Here is a 26514-nt window from a genome sequence, read left to right as displayed (position 1 = left end):
GCGCTTCCTCCCCCCGCCCGCCTCCAGCCACGTGACAGGAAGGGCTCCGCCGCGCGACGTCACGACGTCCCCCGCGCGGCGCACGCAGACGGCGGGGGACGGGGCGGGGGGGACGTGCTCGCGCGCCCCGCGCTCCCCACCCCGGGCCGCGCGCGGGTTCCCGGATGTGCGCCGCGCCGAGGCCCCGCCCCCGCCGCCCCGCGGCGCCCCGCCGGCCCCGCCCTCCGCCGCCCTCCCCCGCGCTCGTGCTGGAGGTTGCGGGTCAGCGCGAGCCTCCGCAGAGTCGGTCGCGGCCCCGCCTGAGCGCTCGGCTGCAGCCCCCGAGCCGCCCGCCCGCCCGCCCGCTCCCTCCGGCTCGGGACCCGCTTCCCGCCCCCGCCCCCGCCCCCCGCCGCGCGGGCCCCGAGGGCCGCCGCCCCTCCCCCACCCCGCGGGCCCCGAGGGCCGCCGCCGCCGCCGCCTGCGGGAGCCCTTCCGAGCGCCGCCGCCTCCAGCTCCCGCTCCCGCTCCCGCCGCGCGAGCCGCCGACCGCCGAGCAACATGGTGAGCGCCCGCCGCCCCCTCCCCCTCCTCCCCCTCCTCCTCCTCCTCCCCCTCCTCCTCCGCTGGCGGGGCCGCGGGGGCCGGGGCCGGGGGCGCAGAGGGGCTGCCGGACGGGCCTCCGGTCCCCCCGCCCCGGGCCGCCCCCGCCGCCGCCTCCACGTGGACCCTCCCGTCCTCCCCCTGCCCCCGCTCCCCGCCCCCGCCCGCCCCCGGGCTCACTCCGAGGCGGCCTCGTCCGGATCCCGGGCAGCTGCGGACGCGCTCGGGGGCCTGCGTGTAAGCTCCGCGGCTCCGCAGGGCCCCGCCGCCTCCCGCCGCCTCCCGCCGCCTCCCGCCGCCTCGTCCCCGGGCCCCGCGGCCGCGGCTGCAGCGTCGGGCTCCCCCCACCCCCCCGGCGGAGGTGCCCGGGTCGGCGGCCCCGGCTCTCGGCGCGTCCCCGCCGCCCGGGCCTCCCCTGCCCGCCCGCCGAGCTCCCTCTGCCTCTCGAGCTTGTCGTTTGAATCATGGCGGTTTAAACTTGTCTTTCCTTCCCCTCGCGTTAATCCCCGGTAGGAGCCGCGCCGCAGCGCTGGGGGCCGAGCCAGGGTGTGTCCCCCGCCCCGGGCCCCGCGCCCCGCAGCCCGCGCCGCCGGGCCTGGCCGCCTCCCCGGCCCCTTCCCCTCTCCTCCCCGGCCCCTTCCCCTTCCCGCTCCTCCCCTCCCCTCCCCGGAGCTGGCGGCGCCCCCAGGCCCCGGGTGTGCGCCGTGACCCGGGCGCGGGCCCTTCCCCGAAGGCGGCGGCGCTGGCCCGGAGGTGTAGACGGCGGCTCGCGGCTGCCGTGGGCCTTGGTGTTCCAGGACCGAGCGGGGCGCGGGCTGTGAGCTTAGCCCGCGGGGGTCCCGGGGGAAGGGGCTGCGGAGGATTCGGGAGTCGGGGTGGGGAGGAAGCCTGGCCCAGCTCGGGGCCTGCCCCCAAGTTAGGGAGCTCGCAGGCCCAGCTCCGGGCCTGCGTCCAAGTTAGGGAGCTCGCAGGCCCAGCTGGGGACCTGCCCCCCAAGTTAGGGAGCCCGCAGGCCCAGCTGGGGATCTGCCCCCAAGTTAGGGAGCCCGCAGGCCCAGCTGGGGATCTGCCCCCAAGTTAGGGAGCCCGCAGGCCCAGCTCAGGGACCTGCCCCCCAAGTTAGGGAGCTCGGAGGCCCAGCTCAGGGACTTGCCCCCAAGTTAGGGAGCTCGGAGGCCCAGCTCAGGGACTTGCCCCCAAGTTAGGGAGCTCGTAGGCCCAGCTCGGGGACCTGCCCCCCAAGTTAGGGACCCGGAGGCCCAGCTCGGGGACCTGCCCCCCAAGTTACGGACCCGGAGGCCCAGCTCAGGGACTTGCCCCCCAGATAAGGAGCCCAGGTGTCTGCAGGCTGCTGCAGAAACCGGCTTAGATCATGGCTGTCTGTGCTGCAGTCTTTTTTGTTGACATAGATTTTTTTTTGCAGTTAGGAGCTGCACCTGAGAACTCTAAGGCCCCCCTCCTCACCCATGCATTTTCCTAGAAGGTCAGGATCTTGAAGATTTTTGGCCACGGCTGCTAGTGTTTTTGCAGCATTTGTAAACAGTACATTGTGAGCAATAACGACCCAGCTACAAAAGATCCAGCCTTTTGTGGCGAATGGATTATATATCAGAATGAGCTGGTTTCCTTCTCTCTGTGTTGGTTTGTTTCCTGTGCTGTGTCCCCTTTTTGACCCCCCCCCCCCCTTTTTGACCCAACACATTGGATTTGGGAAATACTTTCTCAGCTCTTAATTTTAACTTCCTGGTACTGTTTTCTTATCTTGAAAAAGGTATTTTAAGATTTATCTTAGCGGTATTGTTCCCCCCCCCCCCCCCCCCCCGTCATTATTTCCTTCTTACCAGTTTTCAGTGTTTTCTGATTTTCTCTGGGTTCTTGCTTCTGCCATGGTCTCAGTACCATTTTGGACCTAACGGATTTGTTATGACAGTAATTTCCCAACTTTAGAATGATTTTGGTCTGTTGAATGCAACACTGGTTTGAAAGTATCGAGACCATACCTATAGCTCAACTCTGCTATGTGGGATATTAATTAGCTCAAATAATTTGGGCTTTGGAGTGATCTAGTTCATTTTTCTAGTTAAGTGAGCATAGAATTCTGAAAATTTTCATTCCCTTTGGAAAGTTTTATTACAACTGAGTGTCATGGACGTATTTACAATTTTGTCAGTGGGTTTTAATTTATGGATAAACTTAAGAATATCGCTGATTAATTCAAGTAAGGAGAAAGTAAAAAGATGGAATTGAACCTATGAACAATCTTTTCTGACAGGTATTTATTTTAGTTGCTATGTAAGAGTAGTTTATTTCTTTTTTTTCCTGAGAGTTAAGTCTTTTCCTCCTTTCACCTGAGCATTCAGGTGGGATGAAGATTTTAGATATAACGTACACATACCACAGCTGAGTCCTGAGCTTCTAGGAATTCTCCTTAAACCACTAACGGTCAGTTGTCTCTGATGAAATAGTGTATATTTGCTGAAATAAAAAAAAATATATGTCTTCACAATTTTTTTCTCTAGGTGGGCATCTGTATTTTAGAGTACTTCAGTGTTACATGTAGAAAAAATAAAATGATGAAACAAAAATGATAAATCACACATCTAGGTGTGTGTGATTGAAAAGTCTCTTGAGGGATTTTTGGAGGAGTAAATTTTGTAGGGGCATTTTCATGTATCAGAAATAGTTTTTACCACGTACTTAAGATAACTTAAAAATAGGATTTTATTTTGGATGCATATATGAATACTGTGCATAAGTAATTGGCTTTTTAAAAAAAAATTCCTTAGGAAAACCCTTAATTTTAAAAGTGATCTTTTTATGTCCTTGTGTTTTTAAGCTTTGTGTTAAAATTATCTCCATAATCTATAAATAGAACTTAAAACATTTATTGCTGTCCTCAATACCTACACTTAGAGTTGCACCCAACATATTTTAGTTTAGATTCCGTGACAAAGGCTATATAGCAACAACAAAGCACGCAACTTGCTTTATGGCCAGCAGAATTAAAATTCACATTAGTCATAAGGAGAAAATTTTCTCTGCTCATTATGTCCCCAAAATGGATGAGAAAATTACAAAAGCGTAGATTGCAAGGTGGAGAAGCTAATAAGGGTCAGTCAACAAAGCAGGGCAAGGACCCGGTAACCGCGGGTAGATGAGGCATCTGTCATGGGTGGTAAGGCAAGGATGAGTACAAGGGAGCGGAAGGAGGTCCTCTTGGGCCAGGAGGATTAAGTGAGTCAGACCGGGGCCCAGAGTCTGGTCAAGCAACAGGGATTCATTCGTATCACAAATACTTGTAGATTTTTGTCTGCTGTTCACTGGTTACTGTGCTTCGGTGTTGAGGGTATTAAAATGATTAAGGCAGGTTTCTACCTTCATTTAAGGCTAGAACATTAGACAAATGCCAATAGGTATAAAGAAAAGTTAATGTGAGTTATCCTATGAATAATACACACAAAGTCCGATAGAAATTGAGGAAAGAGAAGGTTAGTTTCATCTGGGTTTAGGGAAAGTTTGATGAAGGAGCCGACAATTGAATTGGGTTTAAAAAGGTTATTAGAATTGCAGAAGGCAGAGTTGGAATATCTAGGAAAAGATGACTTTTTAAATCCTGGAGATAGGAACAGAAAACATTTGGAGCACTGATAACTTGGACCAGCAGAGTCAGTGCCATTTGGGGACTCGTTGGGTCCCCACCCTGGACCAGCTGAATTCAGAACTCTAGGGAGGGGGGCAAGCAGTCTCGGTTTCATAGCTTTTCCCCCTAATTCTGATATGTGCTGAATTTTGAGAGCCACTATTTAGAGAATATCGAGGAATGGATTTTTTAAAATTTTAGTTGGAATATCTGTTAGCGCACCTCACACTATACAAGCAGGACACATTTGTAATTTCCAAGGAACTTAATCAAGTGGAGTAAACAAGACAATTATGCATTGTGACGTGTGTTGAACATGGGGTGCCGAAGAGTACGGGGCAGGCAAGAGTTGCCCGGTGCCTGGCTGGTTCAGTCAGTGGAGCATGCGGCTCGATCTTGGGGCTCTGGGTTCAGGCCCCACGTTGGGTGTAGAGATTACTTAAAAATCTTAAAAATCAGAGGAGAGGCTTAATCTGAACTGTGGTGAGGATGGGGCAGGGAGAAGAATGCCACTCAGAGACAGCTTCCTGAAGAGATGGTGTCTGAGCTGAGTCTTAAAAGGAGGAGTGTTTAGTCAGTGAGACCGTGGTCTAGACAGAGAGCTTTAGGTTTATGACCGTAGAGACATGAGACGCACAAGGCAGTTTAGCATGGCTGGAGGTAGCGGGGTAGGGTGGAAAGGAGATGGGGGTGGTCAGGTAGACGGGTTTGCATGTCACATGGAAGACGTAACATTTTTTTTCCCTCCTGAAGCCAGTGGGAAACCATTATTTTTAAGCAGAAGAATGACATTGTCTTAATGACTTTTGTAGAGAGATCAGTCTGGTGGCCATGTGGATAATAAAATAAATGAATATAGGTGTGGGGACCGATTAAGAAATTGTTACAGTAATTCATGTGAGAAATAAGGACTTGAAAGACTAGCAACGGTGCAAATGGAGAGGAGAGACCAAGAATGAGACGCATTTTGGGAGGTAGAGGAATAGGACTGATGATGACTGTTGGATTATAGGGAAGAAAAAGGGTGTACCCTTTCAAGGGTGTGGCTTCTGATTTGGGTGACCGGACAGAAGGTAGTACCATCCGTTCAGCAAATGTTTACTGAGCACCTGCTGGGGTAAGATTCAGTTCTAGAGATAGAAGAATTGTCCTCTCCTCAAGAAACTCCAGTTTGCCGGGTTGACTGTTCCCTTTAGCATTCTCTTATCATCTGAATATTAATGCTTGGAATGCTGTGTCGCAAGATTCCGTATGTTCAGTAAGATAGAGCGCTGTGAAATATTAAAGCTGCTTGCTGCATAGATTCCATGGCCTAGGGTAGAGGAGACCGGATAGCGTGAAGGGAGCAAAGGTAATGCATTAGGGCAGTGATCCTCAGTATGCGGGTCCTGAACGGGCTGCATCAGCATCCTCCGGGACTGTTTTGGAGTTGCACATCCTCTGCCTAGGCGGTATAGGAAAAGGAGATAGGAGGGAGTGATGGTGATTTCTATTTTGGACATGTTGGATTTAAAGTAGTTGTGGGGTGGCAGCCGGGTGGGTGGCTCAGCAGTTTAGCGCTGCCTTCAGCCCAGGCTGTGGCCCCGGGGTCCCGGGATCGGGCTCCCCGTAGGGAGCCTGCTTCTCCTTCTGCCTGTGTCTCTGTCTCTCTTTCTCTGTGTCTCATGAATAAATAAATAAAATCTTAAAAAAAAAAAAAAGTAGTTGTGGGTCGGGGCACCTAGACGGGCTCAGTTGGTTAAGCATCTGCCTTTGGCTCAGGTTGTGATGCCACCCACCGTCCTGGGGTGGAGCCCTGAGTGGGGCTCCCTGCTCAGCAGGGAGCTGTTTCTCCCTCTCCCTCTCCCTCTCCCTCTCCCTTTCCCTCTCCCTCTCCTCCCCCTTCTCCCTGCTCATGTGCACTTATTTCACCCAGTTTCCTGGCTCACTCTTTTTCTCTCAAATAAAATCTTTTTAAGTAGTTACGGGTCATCTAGGTGGAAATGGCCAAAAGGTAAACTGGCTATCTGGAGCTCAGAAGAGAAATCTGGACTAGGATCGAAGATTTGAGCATTGTCTGTGCAGATCTGTTATGAAGTCGTTGAAGCCAGGAAACTGGGTGAAATGCTGTGGAGAAAGAATATAAAATGAGAAGAGAAGAGGGCAAACCCTAAACCCTTCACTTAGGTAGGTAGAGGATGAGGAATCTGAAGGCCGTCTGAGAATAAATTGCCAGAGAGGGTTGGGAAGTTAGAGTGATGTCACATCTGAAGGAGTCAGCAGGGCCTAGATACTGCAGAGCTCAGGAAAGAGAAGAACTTGAAAGTATCTTAGAGGCATCAGGAGAGGTCTGGTGACCCTGGCAAGACTACAAGAAAACACCATTTTGTGCTGGTAGCAAGGAAAGCCAGGATGCAGGGAGTGGAGGAATAAATGGGTGGCCAGACATTGAGTATAGACTCCTCTTTAAAGCTTTGACTAGAAAGAGACAAGACAAAAAGCTACAGAGTTTAGGTTTGAGGAAGGATTTATTTTGGGCTAAAAGAACTCGCCTGGAAAGAGAGTGTGGTTGAGGATTCAAAGGGAAAAGATGGAATTATTAATAGTTCGAGGTTCCCCAAGGGGGTAGGAGGAAATATGACTCTTCTTAGGCAGTAAGATTTTTTTTTTTTTCATCCGTTAACATGAGAGGGAAGGAGATAAAGATGAAGACTGTTATACAGGTCATGATCTTTAAGACAGTAACTTCAATTAAATCCTAGGTAATGAGAATAAGATTGCAAGGGGATGTAAACTCAGAATGCAGAGGCCTTGCCTTTGTCTTTTCACTCTTCTGTTACAAATACGTGGTATGTACCAGATACGAAATAGAGTTTGAAGAAGAAATACGTGGCTGAATAAGTGGAATAAAGGAGTGAGTGCTGATGACACAGCGGAGGCTATGAGTGTAAGTTCCTCTATTGAGGCATTTATAGGAAAAGAGGGACAAAGAAAGGTTGACTTCAGTGGCTTACAGTTGGGGTGAGTTCTGTTTAGGATAGCAGGTGTTGGTATTCTTTAGAATTAGAAGAGAAGCCAGGCGAGGGAGCTGTAAGAAAGGATAATTAATGGAATGAGTGCTAGAAGTGGCAGAAAGAAGAGGGATAAAGGGAAAGAAAGGACGTCTAAAGAGAGGGTAAAAAATCAGAGTGAGGTGAGTGGGCCACGGCAGCAGATATGTTTTAATGATGGAGTTCATGTGAGGTGGCCTAAATTATCTCAGTAAATTCAAGATAAGTTTAAGGTAAGATCATCTGAAGTTGAGATTAAAGGCTGAGGCAAATGGGGTGAGATGGAGGGTGAGGAGTATGGAAAAGGATTATGATGCTGATTTGGGGGGATTTGATAATAGGGTATTAAATAAATGTTATTAAATAGTAAATGGGACCCAGGAGAGAGCACCAGTGGGTCAGTGACCTAGGGCATGAATATAGGAAACAAGAGTATTAACAAGAAAAGAGGGTTAATGCTTTGTCAGTCTTTGTTTTCATAACTTCTGATAAAATTACATAGGTTTAAAAGAAACCATTTTCTGAGTTTAGGTTTTATGTAAGGGGAACATCTACTTGCAGATTGATATTCCTTTTTTTTTTTTTTTTTAAGGTTCTGAAGACAGTATTAATACATTTGCTTAAAATTCAGATTATACCAAAAGGTATAAAATGGTGCGTGAGCCTTTTCAGGGCACCCCTTTCTCTCGTATTGATCACTTTTGAGTTTCTTACATACTTTATTGTATGCGTTAATAACAAAACATTTGGTTTTTTTGTATTTTTTCATCCTTTTTCCTTTTTTAAACTTCTGACACTATGGATACATTACTTTTTTAATAATTTAGTTTTTATTTAAAAAGATTGCAAAAGTCAAGTTTAAAGAGATTTTAATGATACCATGCTCTAGTTAGCTTATTACTATTAGTTTTATTCCAAGGGATTGTATTTATTTATTCATGAGACACACAGAGAGAGAGGCAGAGACACAGGCAGAGGGAGAAGCAGGCTCCATGTAGGGAGCCTGATGCGGGACTCGAACCGGGGACTCCAGGATCGTGCCCTGAGCTGAAGGCAGATGCTCAACCGCTGAGCCACCCAGGCATCCCTATTCTAAGGGTTTTAACTGAATTTCATTGTAAGCACTGACTCAACAATTGAGCATAATTTTTAAAATCAGGTAGCAATTTTGTAACTGTTGAGGTTGGTATTTTAACAAGGTTCTAACTATGACAATATTTTACAAAATTACTTAGAAAAAAAATTTTTTTAAGTAATTTTTCCATCCAATGTGGGACTTGAGCTCATAACCCTGCGATCAAGAGCCATGTGCTCTGTGGACTGAGCCAGCTAGGCCTCCAAGAAAATATTTTATTAGAACATTTTTTTGTGCTTATTTTTCCACTTATCACCTTATTATGCATTAACTAAATGGATAACAGTTTCTTAGAAAAAGTAACCTCCAAAGTGTAGTCCTATAAAGCATCTATTTTATTTCAAGCTTGCCAGATTAAATTTACTTCCTCACTTTTATACTTTCCAAATAAAGCTTTTATTTAACAGCGCACATCTACTTTCCTTTTCTGAATTTTCTCCTTGAACTCTCATACCTTTTTTGTGATCATGAGTTGAGCATATATCTGGCACAGGAATGAGATATGACTAATATGTTTTTGGGTTTGTCTTTGATTTTTATAATCTTGTGCTATAAATTTTTTTTAGACTCTTGACGATTTTTATTGGAAATATTTTAAAATTTTGCATTGAAAGTGCAACAGGCCATAGGTTCTTAGAAGTTCCTTCCTCAGAGTTTTGTTTTGTCAGTTAAAGCCCTTTATTATGATTATCATAAGGAGGGCCATGTGATAATCTATTGCTATCCTAAAAAACATTTCTGAAATGTTTTTCTGAAATGTTTTACCCACTTGTTTGGGTAGCATTATTAAACTTATCTGTACTCTAACCGGGTCTCTTTTGTCCCTTGTATATAATAGAGTATTTTTTTTTTTTTAATTTTATTTATTTATGATAGTCACACACAGAGAGAGAGAGAGGCAGAGACATAGGCAGAGGGAGAAGCAGGCTCCATGCACCGGGAGCCCGACGTGGGATTTGATCCCGGGTCTCCAGGATCGCGCTCTGGGCCAAAGGCAGGCGCCAAACCGCTGCGCCACCCAGGGATCCCTAGAGTATTTGTTTTAATTTGTGTGTGAGAGTTAAGTATGCATTTTAAAACCTAAGTACAAGACAGTGAAGCATAGCAACCTGTTGGCCCTAATGAAGCTGTTAGCAGTTTTATTTTTTAATCCTTAATCTGTCTAGTTTCAGAGCTGATTTTTTTATTGTATCTGCCGGAGTGTGATGCCACAGGGAATCTCCTGTTACAGACGTGCAATAAGCTGGCATCCTGTAATATTACTTACTTGTAAGGCAGTCTTTAATAAAAATTGGAATGTCACGAAAAACAAGTGTAATGGGGTAATAAGAGAAGTCTGTGACTTTGTGTCTGTCTTGCAACTGTTTTCTTAACAAATAGAATTTATGAGTTACAAACAAATTCATAATAATCTTTTTCAAGTAAATAACGAATTTATGAATAATCAGATTACTTAAGCTCTGCCTTCCTATCTGACTGTCACTTTCTATCTTTACCATCATACTTCTTGATTCTATTTGCTCATTTTCTTGCTTTTCAATCTACTACAGTCTAGATCTGTGATGTATAATTCCATAGCCACATGTGGTTTAATTTTAATTAAAATGACTTTAACTTAAGTAAAATGATAAATTCAGTTCTTCAGCCACAATAGCTACCTTACAAGTGCTTAGTGGCTACTTGTGGCTAGTGATTCCTGCATTTGTGCAGATACAGAACGTTTCTGTCCATGCAGAGCAGAAATTTTTATTAGATAGCACTGGTCTAGAATGATTATGTATCTGCAGTTCACTGAAAGTTACTGTGTTGGCAGTAATCCTCTAATACCAGCAGGAGCTTTGGAGTTGGAAAGATTTGAATTTAGATTCTGGTTCTGCCATTCATTAGCTGTGTGACCTTGAACAAATACCATAAACTCTTGACCTTATTTAGTAGTGTAAAAGGGGGATAAAACCACCTCAGATCGTGGTGACAGTAGTGTCTGGAAATCCATTTGGTACTCATTAAATCTCCTTGGTTCTTCATTCTTAACTTGACTTCTTTGTAATGTTGGAACTTCTTGGAGACTCTTGGAGTTCTTTCCTTTTTTGGCTTCTGTGACATTTTCTGCTAGTTGCTGTTCTCCATCTCTGACCATTTTTAATCTTAGTTCCTAGCTTCTTATCTGGGTTTGGTCCAAGGTTCTCAAGTATTGATTGCATCACTTTTCCATTTAAAATCCTGTATATTATGGTATTAACATAGCCTTCGCATAGCCCATGGACTCTGTAGCTTCTACCTGTTTACTTCCGCTTCTTTACCCATGTTCTTGCTTTTTCTCTATATTCTAGCAACGTGGTCTTGTTAGCATTTTATTCCGTATCGGATGCTAGATTTCTTCTGCCGTCTGTTTAATCTATCATCTGAGCCTTTTGCATAGGCTATGTTTGGAATGGTTCAGAAGTCCCTCAAATAAGTAATGGAGTCTCCTACCCCCGTGCCAGGTCAGACCGTGTTCCTGTGTTTTGCCAGCTGCCAGCGTAGACCCCTCCATATTACAGGAGCTTAATAAACATTTGTTGAATGAGTGAATTGAGTGAATACATATACTCTTTGTTTATTTTCATCGTCTCCTGTGTACTGATGATTCGTATTTTCAGCCTGCATCATTCTTTTCTGCTCCAGTCTGTGGATCTGACCCCTTACAGGATATTTATCTAAATGAGGGTGTCTATAAGTCCCCTCAACTCCTCAGAACTAAAACCACATTCATTATTGTATTCCAATGCATGTTTCAATTACTCCCTAATTTTTCTTCCTAGAAACAGTATCTATTCATTCACTCCTATCTGGAAACCTGGTATGCCTTTTTCTCCCCTTTACTACTATTTAAGTCTTTTTTTAAATTCTTTTTTTAACTTATTTATTCATGAGAGATACAGAGAGAGAGGCAGGGAGACACAGGCAGAGGGAGAAGCAGGCTCCCTGCAGGGAGCCAGATGTGGGACTTGATAGGACTTCAGGATCACTCCCTGAGCTGAAGGCAGATGCTCAACTGCTGAGCCACCCAGGTGCCCCCCTACTATTTAAGTCTTAAGCAATCAATCATCAGTTACATCCTGTCCTAAGACAGTGCAATGTAGGAATATGTGGCCTGACCTGGTGTAGGGTTGGGAGGCTCAGTCACTTACCTGAGGGACTTCTGAGGAATTCCAATTTGGTTCATGTAACTACTGATAAAGAGGAAAGTATATTTATAATGTTCTCAGCATATTAATGCTTTGTGCTATTAGGTAGTAGCAACTGAATCCAAAACACATTAGCAACTAAAAGTAGCAAGAATAATAGCATTTTATACTATCCATGTAGCCCACATTCTTTCTCTTGACTCAGTTTGGCCATTTACCTATATTGGAAGAATTTATTGCATAATTCCCTCAGATATTTGTGCATTTTTCTCGTGTTTCTATAATTTAGTTTCAGATATCCCTTTTTCTTTTACTCTCGTATACCTTTTAAAAGTCCCATACTTACTTGTTAGCTAACACATCTTTACCTATGCTTAGTTAGGATTTTTGTTGGTTTTGTTAGTACTCTAATTGCCTAAGTTTTGAGTGTCTGCTTCCAACTCTGTTTTCCTTAAGCCATGTTATTTTTTTTAAAGTAAGCTTTATGCCCATTGTGAAGCTTGAACTCATGACTCCGAGATCAAGGAGATCAAGAATTGTATGCTCTACAGACTGAGCCAGCCAGGGGTCCCAAGCCATGCTATTTTTAATATGTAGTTTTAAGAGGATGTTTTTTTTCAGGAATATAAGTATCATGTTATAAATCCCACAAATGAGTCGGCTTCTTTATCCCTATTGCCACTGGCATTGTTGGAATTTCATTTAGATCTTATGGGGACTATTTCCATAGCCTACTTAACGCTTTGCTCTTTTTGCCTCCAGTTTCTTCTTCATTCTGTCTTTCATATTGCCACTAGAGTTTTTCTTCTGAAAAGGAAATCCAGTGTCACTGCCTTACTTAAAAGTTAGTGCTATATATCTTCTTATATTAAAATTTTTAATTCCTTTGTATAACACTCGTGTTCTGATCCTTATTTCTGGCCATCCTTGTGTTTAACCAAGTCAGACTACTTGGTTCTCAAGTGCCTCCTCTTTTTTCTTTTCTTCTTCTTTTTTTAACGTGTAAATGCTTTTGTATGTACTCTTTCTTCCATCTGCACCGTCATCCTCCTTTGTCCCACAAACGTTAAGATCTATTCTAGTGGCATTCTATGAAAACTTTCCCAACTCCCTCCAGCAATTAATGGTCATTCATAGATAGTTTTCATGATAGTACATACCATATTTCATTGTGTTTAGTTGCCTCCCCTTACCTGTGGGATCCTCTAAAGTAAGGGATGCATTTTTACTCATTTTTGTAAAGCTAGTTCCCATTGTAATATCTCTCATGGAATATGAATGTAAATAATGGATAGGTATAAGTAGACATTTTTTTTCTGCTGGCTTGGGAATCCAGCAAAATGCAACTAGGTTAGTTATATTTATCGTCTAGGGCTAGGGAGGTCTTTGAAAGTCTTATGAATAAACAATTACAAAGCTCAAGTGCATTAGCACAATGGGAAAGCTATTGGAAAGCAAAGTATTGATTCTAAAAGTTAAAGGATTTCTCTTATGCTTGGAGATATTTTTATGTATCTGAGTAAATTATCAGTTGCATGTGAGAATGTTATTCATTAAGGAGTAAGTAGACTTTTTCATAAATAAAGGAGACTCAATTTATAAATAACATTTTTATTTACTTAGGCTGATCTAACATAACGTTTTTGTACTAGATATATTCTAGAACAGCTGATAAAGTGAAACTGTTACTCTAAATCTTTGATTTCTTAATTTACCAAACACTTATGTTTGCCTACTACAGCTATAAAACTAAGCGTTACAAAGATGAAAGAAAAAAAGACATAGCTCCCAAAGACTTCACAGCAGACTGAGTCAAGCATGTGGAAGAAAATATTGTAATACAATATAGTGTATGTGTACATATACGTGTATATATAAAATTAGAATACAGTATATATGCTCTCTCTCTATATATATACAAACACATACACGTGAATATGTTTCAGTAGAGCTATTATAAGGTGCTAAGTTTCTTCTGATCACTCTGCTTGCCTAGTTTGAACTTGACATGTAGCGGCTGTTTGGACATCCTATTACTCGTTTGGGTCACACTTGACTCATAGGCCGTGTCAAACAATTAAATGCTGAGAGAATGCTATAATTTTATTTATTTTAGAGAGTGCATGAGGAGTAGTGGAGGGGGAGAAGAGTACAGAGAATCTTAAGCAGGCTCCATACCTGGTGCAGAACCCGACGCGGGGCTGGATTTCACAATCCTGAGATCATGACCTGAGCTGAAACCAAGAGTTGGATGCTTAACCAGCTGAGCCACTCAGGTGCCCTGCTGTTTAAATTTTTAAAAATTAATGTAGTAAAAACTAGTATTTGTATTTTTGGAAGATCTGAGTTTCATAATCATTTCATGCTTCTGTGATTTCTGTGTAGCTTTCTATCCAGTAATTTTTAACAAAGTAGCACATGTATCTGAGTGTTGGGCTATAAGTAACAGAATACCCACCCAACTAAATGTGGCCTAAATAATAAGGAATGTATTATTTCACAAACTGAGAAGCCTAGAATCAGAGAGTTACAGGGTGGTTCAGCAGTTGACCCAGTTTCATCAGGGGCATAGATCCACTTTACATTAAAGCTCCACTTGTCTGAAGAGGGCCACTGCAATTTTAGACACCAACATCTGCCTGCAGAGAAGCGGGGAGCACTTCCTCAAGTGTCTCTTTTTATTAGATTGCAAGTCTCATTACAGATTTTTTCTTAAGGTCCATTATATTTTCTGTATTTCTTGAATACCAGAAAAAGAGCACAAATTTCTCACTCTGGCAGTTAAGTGCATCCTCCTCTCCCACTTGCCCTCTGTTGATTGAGAAATAATTGTCATAACATCAGTGTAAGTTTAAGGCTTACAGTGATGTTTGATTCATGTATGTTATGAAATGAATGACACAATAGGTTCATTTAACATCCATCATCTCCTATAGATACAGTAAAAAGAGAAGAAAAATAATTTTTTTCTCCTTGTGATGAGAACTCTTAACAATTTTCATATATATCAAATAGCAGCATTAGCTCTGGTCATCATTATATCTCTAATACGTATTTCTCTTGTTACTGGAAGTTTGTACTTTCTGACCACCTTCCTTCAAGGCAGCTCTTAGAAATTGTCCCTAGGTTACCTTCTATCACCAGAGCCTAGGCTTTATGTAGTAAAAACAACTTCAGTATTTTATTTGGTATTCTGAACAAAAGTCGGTGAAAATGATGTGATTGTAGGTAATGAAAATTAGGTTTTTTTTTTTTTTTTTTAAAGATTTTTATTACTCATCAGAGGCACACACAGAGAGGGAGGGACATAATCAGAGAGAGAAGCAGGCTCCCTGCAGGGAGCCTGATGCAGAGACTCAATCCCAGGACCCCAGCAGGGCAGACACTCAACCACTGAGCCACCCAGATGCCTCTGGGATAAAATTTTTATAAATCACAGGTTCTGTAAGAAACTTCAGTCCAGAATGTTTAAAGAATTCCTACAATTCAGCAATAAAAAAACAACCAATGAAAAAATGAGCAAAAGATCTGAGCAGACATTTTTCCAGAGAAGGTCAACAATTGTCCATAAACACATGAAAAGATGCTCTGTATCATTAGGGAAATGCAAATCAAAACCACAAAGAGCTACCACTTCATACCCACTAGCATGGCTATAATCAAAAAGACCAGATAAGTGTTGGTGAAGATACGGAGAAATCAGAATCTTCCGAACATTGCTTGTGGCGATGTAAATATTGTAGCTGCTTTAGAAAACAGTTCTTCAGCATGTTAAACATAGAGTTGCTATATAACTTGAGTTACAGAACCTATATAACCATTTCTAGTGTATACCTGTAAGAAATGAAATGAAAGACTTGTACATGAATGTTTATGCAGTATTATTTATAATAGCCAAAAAAGAGGGGACGCCTGGGTGGCTCAGCGGTTGTGTCCCAGAGTCCCAGGATCAAGTCCCACATTGGGCTCCCCGCAGGGAGCCTGCTTCTCCCTCTGCCTGTGTCTCTGCCTCTCTCTCTATTGCTGTCCCTCTCTCTGTCTCTTACGAATAAATAAATAAAATATTAAAAAAAAATAAAGAGGAAACAGTCCAAATGTGCACAGATTAAATAAAATGTATATACATACAACAAAATATTATATGGCATTAAAACAGAAGTATTGATTCTTGCTGTACTATGTGGATGACCCTTGAAAATATTCTAGGTAAAAGAAGCTCTGGTTACTGAGGAACACATACTGTATGGTTGTATTTTATATGATATTCAGAATAGATAAATATGAAGAAACAGAAAGAATGGTGAGATGAGTGAGGGAGATGAGGAATGCCTCAGTGGATATGGGCTTGCTTTTTGGTGTGAGGAATTTGATTCTGGTAATGGCTGCACAACTGTAAATGTACTAAAAACCATCCACTTCAGATGGATGAATTGTATAGGTTGTGAATTACATTTCAATAAAGCTATTATTTTAAAAACCAAACCCTTACAAAGCTATAGTAATCAAAGTAATATGGTATTGGCATAAAAACACATAAACCAGTGGAATAGAATAGAAAGCCCAGAAATAAACCTGCACATATGAGGTCAATTTATGACAGAGGGTGGGGAGGAGATGGCCTCTTCAATAAATGATGTTCAGAAAACTAGACAGACATATGCAAAAGGATGAGGCTGGACCGCTATCTTACACCAGATATAAAATCAACTCAAAATAGATTAAAGACTTGAACATTAGACCTAACGCCATAAAATTAGATGAAAATTGAGGCAGTAGTTCTTTGACATCATCTGTCTTGATGGTTTTTTGGATTAAACACCAAAAGCAAAGGCAAGAAAGGAAAAATAAACCATTGGTATTACATCAAAATAAAAAGCACAGCAAAGGAAAGTCAACAAAATGAAAAGGAAACCTACTGAATGGGAAAAATATAAATCCTGTATCTGATAAGGGGTTATTGTCTGCAATATATAAAGAGCTCTACAGCTCAATAGCAAAATGACAGTCCAGTTTTATAAAAAGAGGATCTGTATAGACATTTTTCCAAAGAAGACATACAGATGGCTAACAGGTAGATGAAAAGATCCTTAGCATCACTAATCCTCCCGAAAATGCAAATTAAAACCATAGTTAGATATCACCTCCCGCCTGTTAGAATGGCTGTTATCAAAAAGTCAAATGACAAGTACTGGCAAGGATGTGGAGAAAAGGGAACCCTTGTGCACTCTTGGTGGGAATATAAATTGGTGCAGCCACTATAGAAAACAGTATGAAGTTTCTTGAAAAAATTAGAAATAGAATTGCTATATGATCCAGGAATTCCACTTCTGGAATTTGAAGGAAATTCAAACACTAAAAGATGTTTGCACTGTCCTGTTCATCGTAGCTTTATTTACAGTAGGCAAGACATGGAAGCAAACTAAGTGTCCATCAGTGGATGGATATGAATGAAGAAAATACAGTGTGTATATGTGTCATGGGATATTAGTCATAAAAAAGAAGGAAATCTTGCCATTTGCAGCAGTGGGGTTAGATCTTCAGGGCATTATGCTAAGTGAAATAAGAGAGAAGGACAAATACTGTATCTCACTTCTGGAATATTAACAAAAAAACCCCAAAACTGAATTTATAGATACAGAGAATAGATTGGTAGTTGCCAGAGGCAGGAGATGGGTGGGTGAAATGGGTGAAGGTGGTCAAGAGATACAAACTTAGTAATAAAGGAACTCATGAAATAATACAGCATGGTGACTTACAGTTAATGCTATATTATTTGAAAGTTGTTAAGAGTAGACGTTAAAAGTTGTCATCACAAGAAAAAAAATTATGATTGTTGTGGTTACTGACGTTAATATTAATAAGATCTACTGTAATCCCAGGGTCCTGGGATCAAGCCCTGTGTCTGGCTTCCTGCTCAGCTCAGAGTCTGCTTCTCCCTCTCCCTCTGTCTCTCCACCTGCTTGTGCTTTCTCTGTCAAATAAATAAATTCTTTTTAAAAATTGTCTTAATTTGATGAAAATAATGTCATTGTTAGAAGTAAAGTTTTTGTTTTTGCCAACCCAGACTTTCAGAAAGATCTCTGCTTTAATAAAGCTTTTGTCGGGCAGCCCAGGTAGCTCAGCAGTTTAGTGCCTGCCTTTGGCCCAGGCCGTGATCCTGGAGACCTCCGATCGAGTCCCACGTCAGGCTCCCTACCTGGAGCCTGCTTCTCCCTCTGCCTGTGTCTCTGCCTCTCTCTCTTTGTCTCTCATGAATAAATAAAAAAAAAAAAAAAAAATAAAATAAAATAAAATATTTTAAAAAATAAAATAAAGCTTTTGTCATGTGTCTCTTGCTACTTGAGAGGTGTCTTACAGCTTTTGGGAATGAGATCTTATTCTTAAATCCTTCCTTTTATTAATTGCTTACAGTGTATCCAACACTTTGTAAGGAATTTTTAACTTTTTGGACATACACTCAGTCTCAGTCCTGGAAAAATTCTGGTTTGGCATAAAGAGGAAGGTTAATTGGCGAATGGACTATGTTTACAATTTATATAACAGTTGTTTAGAAATTAATACATTTTTTCAAAGAAATTACAAAAGGGGATTTACTTTATAAATATAAAAACATATTTTGGTGATAACTTAAAAATATTAGTAAGTATTTTGTATGTCTCATAGAATAACTGTAGTGAATAAAACCAGAAGAATACAACCACTGAAGTTTGTGGGATGTGGGTAAAGCACTGCTGAGAAGGAAACTTAAAGTACTAAATGCAACTATATTTTAGAAAAAAGTGTAGATAATCTTGAGCTCCCATCTCAAAAACCTGAAGAAGAAAAATTAAAAAGAGAAGCACAATCTACCCAAAGCAAAGAAGCAGGGGATCCCTGGGTGGCTCAGCGGTCTATCGCCTGCCTTCGGCCCAGGGCATGATCCTGGAGACCGGGGATCGAGTCCCGCATCGGGCTCCCTGCATGGGGCCTGCTTCTCCCTCTGCCTGTCTCTCTCTCTCTTTCTCTCTCTCTCATGAATAAATAAAAATCTTTAAAGAAAAAAAAAAGCAAATAGAGATAACAAATCAGTGGAATTGAAGACAAAACCCAGAAAATCAGTGAAGAGCCGGTTCTTTTTTTTTTTAATATATATATATATATTTTAAATTTTTCATTTATTTGTGATAGTCACACAGAGAGAGAGAGGCAGAGACATAGGCAGAGGGAGAAGCAGGCTCCATGCACCGGGAACCCGACGTGGGATTCGATCCCGCGTCTCCAGGATCGCCGCCTGGGCCAAAGGCAGGCGCCAAACCTCTGCGCCACCCAGGGATCCCAAGAGCCGGTTCTAAAGACAATTTTGACAACTGTGATGTAATGGACTAGTTTCTTGAAAAATACAAACTACCACCCTTCACCCAATATGTAATAGATAATTTGAATAGTCTCTATTACCTTGATACCCCCCTGGAAAATAATGCAAAAACTGTCAATTTTCCCACATCAGTGTATATCCAAAAATTTTAAGGAAATTAAGCACTATGGGGAAAAAAGTTGGAATACTATTACCGAGTATTATTATTTATACTAATAACTAGTATTAGATATTGCACTGTCCTGTCACTGATGAAATGCACAGCTGTTTCACTATTTGAAACTCAGTATAAAAATCATGTGATCACATAATTTGATGGAAAAGACATTTAATAAAATTCAGGACCGATTCATAGTTTCTTAAAAAAAAAAGATAAAAATAGATATATAGGGGGAACTAACTCAGTTGGATAAAGACTGTACAAATCTGTAGGTGCCATTATACTTAAAAGACCAAGTGCTTTTCCTATCAGATCAGTAACAAATACCTGCTCTTAAACGGCTCTTTAAACCTAGTGATGAAAGTTTTACCCAGTGGAATAAGGCAAGAAAAAAAATAAAGATTGTAAAAGAAGAAAAACTCCCTATTTGCAGATGATATGATTGTCTACATAGAAAATTGTGGGAAATCTACAAGAGCCAAAAACTAGAATAAATCCTCAAGATCGAAGGAGACAAGATAAAAATACAAAAACCGAGGTTGAGCTTGGGTAGAAAAGAAGAGTAGGATTGGTTAGGTTAGATATTATTTAAAAGATAAATTTTAAACTGTGAGATTGAGTAATAGACACTGCTATTTCAGGTCCTATCAGGCAGTAGGATCTTTATATTTTTATGCAGTAGGAGCTTTAAGCTAGTTAACGTATTATGTACCTTCAAACATTTGCTAGGTAAAGGTACAGAGTATAGTTTTGACAGCATTTATCAGGCTAGAAAACTTTGGGGTTTTGTTTTCCTCCTGAAATAATTTGACAGGTACAGATGTTACTTCTTCTGGAAAACTCGTCACTGTTTGACAGTGGTATTCTGTGTTAACATTTTTCCCGCATGATGACATCATAACTAATTTTTATAGAGTGTCCACAGTATCCCTGGTACCAGATTTGTTGCCATAACCAAGGTCATGTTTGATTTGGATTGCTAACAATTTCTGCTTCTGAGATTTACTGCCTTAAAAAGTTTCATTTGAGCCTGTGTATGAGAGGGCGAGAGCGCATGAGTGAGGGGCAGGGGGAGAGGAAGAAGAAGACTCCCCACTGCGCTGGGAGCCCGATGTGGGGTCCGGTCCCAGGGCGCTGTGAGCATGGCCTGAGCTGAAGGCGGGAAGGCAGACGCCGAACTGACTGAGCCACCCAGGTGCCCCTGCCATTTCTTGTCTTGTGCCGATTGCTGTACTGCCCACAAAGGAACGGAATATAAGTGAAGCATCCTCTGTTGGTAAACTTTGGTCTCCTGAGTCCACAGGATGCTGTAAAGGGCTTCTTGGTCTCCCCTGTGTTCTCCTTCCTCCCTTCACTATCCTCCTCTGGCATCTTTGCTGTCGTCAGAAACGGTACAGCTGGAAGGACCCTTTGAACTTGTCTAGTCAAATTTTCTTACTTCCTTTATGGAGAAGTCCATGTCTGGAGGGAGGGATACTTGTGAACTCCCTTGATAGGGAGGGAGACTTGGCCTTGGAATCTGCTGGTATCAGTGATTTTTATCTCTTGCTTCTATCCTTTGATCTGTTCACTTCTTTGCCCCCAGTTTATCCATCTGCAGTTTCACACATTGTTTTGTACTTTTTTTTTTTTTTTTTTAAGATTTTATTAATTCATGAAAGACACAGGCAGAGACCGAGGCAGAGGGAGTAGCAGGCTCCCTGCAGGGAGCCCGATGCAGGACTCGATCCGGGACCCCGGGGTCATGACCTGAGCTGAAGGCAGACGCTCAACCACTGAACCATCCAGGTGCCCCTTGCTTTGTACTCCTGAGAGCAAAGGGTGGATGTCTGTTCTAGAACAAGTATTAAGATGGTCAGTCATTTTACCCAAGAAATTAATAGATTTCTTTATAATAATTCCCATAACTGTGGGAAGTTGGCAAACTCTGACTTTAAGCAGATGAAGACATTTGGATTCTTCAAGTCCATATTTAGTATTTTAAAAACTTACCATATGATTACCAATTTTGATTGGAGGAATAGGAATATAATTTCTAAAGAAATTTTCTGGCAAAGAAATGAAGAAAGTATTTTTGGATCTCTTTCATCTCACTTTGTTTAGAGTTACTTTGATCCTGAAATGTCTTGATGTGAGAGAATAAAAATAAATTTTGTAGATGCATACGGTAAAGTTTAGACGATTTTCAAAGGGCCTGCTGTCAGAATACGTGGACCCTTGTCTTCAGTAGACTTGAAGAGGGGACAGCGTGGCCTTACTGGGCTATAGGCTCCTCTTGGGAACATATCAGAGTGCTGCTTGCTTATTTAACGTGTCTGGACATCCATATGCTTAATAGATAACTCATGACAGGTGAGCATTAAGGAAAGCAGAAACCCAAAGTTCCTTAGTAAATGAACTTTTAAGAACTTAGAGAATCTCCTAAGATGCCCTGAATCTAACCATGTTCTGTAACACATTGGTGCGTAACAAGCCACTTAAACGAGGTTCCTGAAAGCTATCTGGATTTTTATGTGCACCGATAGAATACTTCTTGCATAGATTTAGGACAGTGTTAAATCCGGCAAGGGGTTGCAAAAGATAATAAAACCGTTGCTGCCCTCATGGAATTTAATATCTGAGAAGGGGACTAAGTAAAGGATCAAGATTACTTAAGTTTCTGGTTCCTTATGATACTGTAAGGTTAATCTAAAAATATGTAATTTGCTACCTTGAAATGAGTCTGTAAGTTACAAAAACAAAAATCCATATACTTGATATGTGAATAGTAGTGTGATAGGAAACGTTATTTTAAAGAAAGTGATGAGAAACTTCTATTTTTTATTTGAAATGTTTTTTCTTAACTAGAGACTTAAATCTATGAGTCCTAAAGTAATTCCATTATATCTGAGACGCCTATTGAGTTTTTAAAAAATAAGCTTTAGGGGCACCTGGGAGGCTCAGTCGGTTGAGCATCCAACTCCTGGTTTTGGCTTAGGTCGTGAGCTCATGGGCTGTAAGGTCAAGGAGCCCTGTGTGGGGCTCCACATGCTTGCTCCAGCTCTGTCTCCCTCCCCTTCCCCACCACCCCTCTCCCTGCTGTGCACACACACATGTGGATGCTTTCTCTCAAATTTTTTTAAAAAATCAGCTTTATTGAGGTATAATTTACATATAACAAATTTTAAGTGTATCGTTAACGTCATGACAGTTTTGTAAGCACCACCACAATCAAGATGTGTAAACATCTCTGTCACCATTAAATGTTACCAGTACCCCTTTTCACTGACCCTCTTAACCTCTGGCAACCCCTGATCTTTTGGTAACTGTAGTTTGCCTTTTTAAAAAGTACTTATAGACAGGGATCCCTGGGTGGCTCAGGGGTTGAGCGCCTGCCTTCAGCCCAGGGTGTGGGCCTGGGGTGTGACCCCGGGGTCCTGGGGTTGAGTCCCGCGTGGGGCTCCCTGCATGGAGCCTGCTTCTCCCTCTGTCTGTCTGTCTGTCCCTCCCTCTTCCCCTCCCCGTGTCTCTCACGAATAAATAAAGTCTTTAAACAAAAATAAATAAATAAAAGTACTTACAAACGGAATCATGCAGCAGGTAACCTTTTGTATCCAGCTTCTTTCACTGACTGCTTTTGAGACCGATTTATGTTGTGTGTATCGGGTGTCTTCCCTCTTCCTCAGTAGTACTCCAGTGTCCAGATACACCAGTTGACCCATTTGACGGTTGACGGACACTTAGGTTGTTTCCTCCTTGGGCTGTTAACAAAGCTTCTGTGGACTTACATGTACAGATCTTTGCATGGGCATGTTTTCATTTTTGAGTGTCATGTTAAACTCGCTGATGGGAATCCATCAGACTGTTCTTCAAAATGGCTTTGTCATTTGGGGTTCCCACCAGCAATGTATAAAAATTTCATTTGCTCCGTATCTTCACCCACACACATTATGTCAACATTTTTACCTCTGGCCACATACCGTGTGTCTGGGTGTTGACCTCTGTTGCTGTGTTACAAATGACCGTTAACTTAGGGGCTTGAAACAGGGCCTAGTGACAGTGTCATAGTTGTGTAAGTCAGAAGTTCTCTGCAGGGACTCAAGGCTGCAGCTCAGGTGTGGGTCAGAGTGAGCTCTGGTCTGGAGGGTTTGGGGAGGATTCTGTTCTGAGCTCGTTTAGGTTGTTGGGGGAATTCAGTGTCTAGCTGTGGCACGATCGCGGTCTCCGTTCCCTGGTTCACTGTGCGCTGGAGGCCTCTCGCCCTTAGAAGCTGCCTGCGTGCAGTGGCCTGTTCGGTGGCGTGTGGTGCGCTCCCTCGTCCTGAATTCTCTGGGTTTGAATCTCCGATGTCCACCCTTTGCTTCTAAAAGGCTCTTATGATTAGAGCAGACCCACCTGAATAATCGTACCAAGGTCAGCGGGTGTGGCACCTTAATTACATGTACACAGTCCCTTTGAGCCAGTCCCTAGGCCTTAGTATTTGAGTAACCGGGAAGAGCCGTTTGCACACCTAGGCCTGGGAGTGTCGCGGGGGTGGGGGGGGGCATCTGAGAACCCTGCCTAGCACGTAACCGTCTGCGCTGCATCTTCAGGAGCATTTGGTATGTCAGTTTCTAAATTCCGGGCGTATATATACTAGTTGCAAATATTTCATCTAATTTTAATTTGCATTCCGCTAATGTCTAATGATGTGAAACATCTTTTCATCTTATTTGCTGTCTTTATCTTTTATAAAATACCTACTCGTGTTTTGTCTTTTCCTTTTTAAAATACCCATATCCATTTGTTTTAGCATTATTTGTTGCAAAGGTTTTTTTCCCCATTGAATTAACCTGGACACCTTTGTCAAAAACACTTGTGTGTGTGTTTTCCATTTTATTCTTTTTTTTTTAATTTTTTTTTTTTTTAATTTATCTACGATAGTCACACAAAGAGAGAGAGAGAGGCAGAGACACAGGCAGAGGGAGAAGCAGGCTCCATGCACCGGGAGCCCGACGTGGGATTCGATCCCAGGTCTCCAGGATCACGCCCTGGGCCAAAGGCAGGCGCCAAACCGCTGCGCCACCCAGAGATCCCCCATTTTATTCTGTTCCATTGATCTTTATGTCTGGTCTTACACCGATACTCTATTAGTGACTAGCCTTACTCTTAAAGTCAGATAGTGTAACTCCTTCGACATTGTTCCTTTTACAGATTGACTACGTAGGTCTATATGGAAATGTATTTGATTTTTGTATACACCTTGAATTGGGTGACTTTGCTTCATTTTTTAGTTGTGATAGTCTTTTGTAGTTTGTTTGGTATTTAGATACATACACAATCATGTTATCTGCAAGTAAAGGCAGTTTAACTTCCTCTTTCCAGTCTGTGTGCCTTTTATTTCTTCTTTTCTTCTTGCTTGCCTTACCGCACTGCTGCAGATAGCTTTATCTTGTTCCTGATCTTAGGGAGAAGGCATTTAGTCTTTCACCATTAAGTATGATATCAGCTGTAGGCTTTTTGTAGATAAACTTCATAGATTGAGGGAGATCCTTAGCTTGCTGGATTGTGGTTCTTATTCTATCATGAATGGATATTGAAATTTGTCAGATGCTTTTATTGTATCTGTTGAGGTGATCATATGGTATTTTTTTCTTTTTTTAGTCCATTACTGTAGCGAATCACATTGATTTGGAATATTAAACCAACCTTGCAGTGCTGGGATATTCCTCAGTTGGTCATGAGGAAACAATTTTATGTTTTAAAATTTTTTTCTCGATTTTGCTCAGATATTGTTAACGATTTTGTGTTGGTTGTCATGAAGAAGTAGGAGAGTATAGTTTTCTTTTTTGTAATGTTTCTGTCTGATTTTGGTACGAAGGTATACTGGCCTCATTAAATGAGTTAAGGCGGCATGTTTTTTACTTCGAATATATGATCACATTGACCGGTGAAGCCAGCCAGGTCTGTAGTCTTCTTTATAAGAAACTTTTTAACTCAAATTCAGTGTATTTTAATAGCTGTAGAGTTATTTGGCTTTTCTTTTTTTATCTTGAGTCAGTTTTGTCATAGTCTGTCTTTCAAGAAACTTGTCCATCGAAGTTGTAAAATCTGTTTTCATAACATTGTTTAGAAAATTCCTTTATTATTATTTTAATGTCTCTAGGGTTTGTATTGATTTGCCTGGGGGGTTTACTTATTGACCTTTTCCAAAAAATGGGTTTTTGTCTTTATTGATTTTTCTTGTTTGTCCACTTCTATTTTATTTCTCTTTTTTTTTCTTTGTGATTTCTCTTGCTTTAAGTTTAACTTACTCTTTTTCTAGTTTTTTGTTTTTTATGATTTATTTATTTATTTATGACAGACGCAGAGAGAGGCAGAGGGAGAAGCAGGCTCCCTCTGGGGAGCCCGAAGTGGGACTCGATCCCAGGACCCTGGGATCATGACCTGAGCCAAAGGCAGAGGCTCAGCAACTGAGCCACTCAGGCATCCCTCCTTTTGGATTTTCACGGGTTTTTATGGAAAGGCTTCATTACATAAGCATGACTGATTAAATCATTGGCATTTGGTGATTAATTCATCCACTAAACCCTCCTCCCCTACAGGAGGGTAGTGGAGCTAAAGTTCCGACCCTCTAATCACATAGCTGATTCTCCTGCAACCAGCCCCTATCTTTAGGTTCTTTCTCAGCATCACCCCTTAACATCTGAAAAGACACCTTTAAAAAAAAAAAAAAAGAAAAGACACCTTTTTATATAGTTCTCATTTAAGAAATTCCAAGAGTTTTAGGATCTTTGTGCTAGAAACAGAGGAAGACCAAATATAATTCTTATTATAAATCACAATATATTTAGAATTGTTAACATCCTCCTATTGAATCCACTCTTTTAACATTATGAAATAGCCCTCTTTATCCCTGGTAATATTACTTGTTCTGAATTCTACATTATCTAGTATTACTAGCCACTGTATCTTTCTTTGGATTAATATCTGTGTGGTATATCTTTCTTTTTAGTTTTAACCTAGCTCTAACCTCTGTTTAAAGTAGGCTTCTTGGGACATCTGGGTGGCTCAGCAGTTGAGCGGCTGCCTTCGGCCCTGGGTGTGTGTGGTCCTGGAGTCCCGGGACCAAGTCCTGCATCGGGCTCCCTGCAGGGAGCCTGCTTCTGCCTCTGCCTGTGTCTCTGCCTCTCCCTCTGTGTGTCTCTCCTGGATAGATAAATAAAATCTTTTAAAAAAAAAAGTAGACTTCTAGATGACATACAATTGCATCTTTTTTTGTTTGTTTAAGATTTATTTAGACAGAAGACTTCCTGTGTGCTTGCCTGAGCAGGGAGTATGGGCAGAGGGAGAGACAGAGAAGCGGGTTCCCCACTGAGCAGGGATCCAGACATGGGGCTCCCTCCCAGGACTCCGATCATGACCTGAGCCAAAATCAAGAGTTGGATAGTTAACCAGCTAAGCCACCCATGCGCCCTACAGTTGCATC

At 42.2% G+C, this 26514-nt stretch overlaps 1 protein-coding gene across 2 annotated transcripts in view; it reads left to right on the top strand.

Moving 5' to 3' along the window:
• The first annotated feature begins 229 nt into the window (after nt 1–229).
• PPP3R1 (protein phosphatase 3 regulatory subunit B, alpha) overlaps nt 230–26514 on the top strand; it is a 60406-nt gene continuing 34121 nt past the window's right edge. The window contains exon 1 of one of the 2 annotated variants that reach the window (XM_072746100.1): nt 230–543. In XM_072746100.1, the coding sequence (XP_072602201.1) occupies nt 541–543 (3 nt within the window). In that variant the 5' untranslated portion in view covers nt 230–540. Of the gene's footprint in view, nt 544–13777; nt 13830–26514 lie in introns of those variants that run through there. The other variant, XM_072746101.1, reaches the window with a different exon arrangement.

This window comes from Vulpes vulpes, unplaced genomic scaffold (assembly GCF_048418805.1).
Source record: "Vulpes vulpes isolate BD-2025 unplaced genomic scaffold, VulVul3 u000000657, whole genome shotgun sequence".
NCBI classification, from domain to species: domain Eukaryota; kingdom Metazoa; phylum Chordata; class Mammalia; order Carnivora; family Canidae; genus Vulpes; species Vulpes vulpes.
This window is presented reverse-complemented; position numbering and strand designations above follow the sequence as displayed.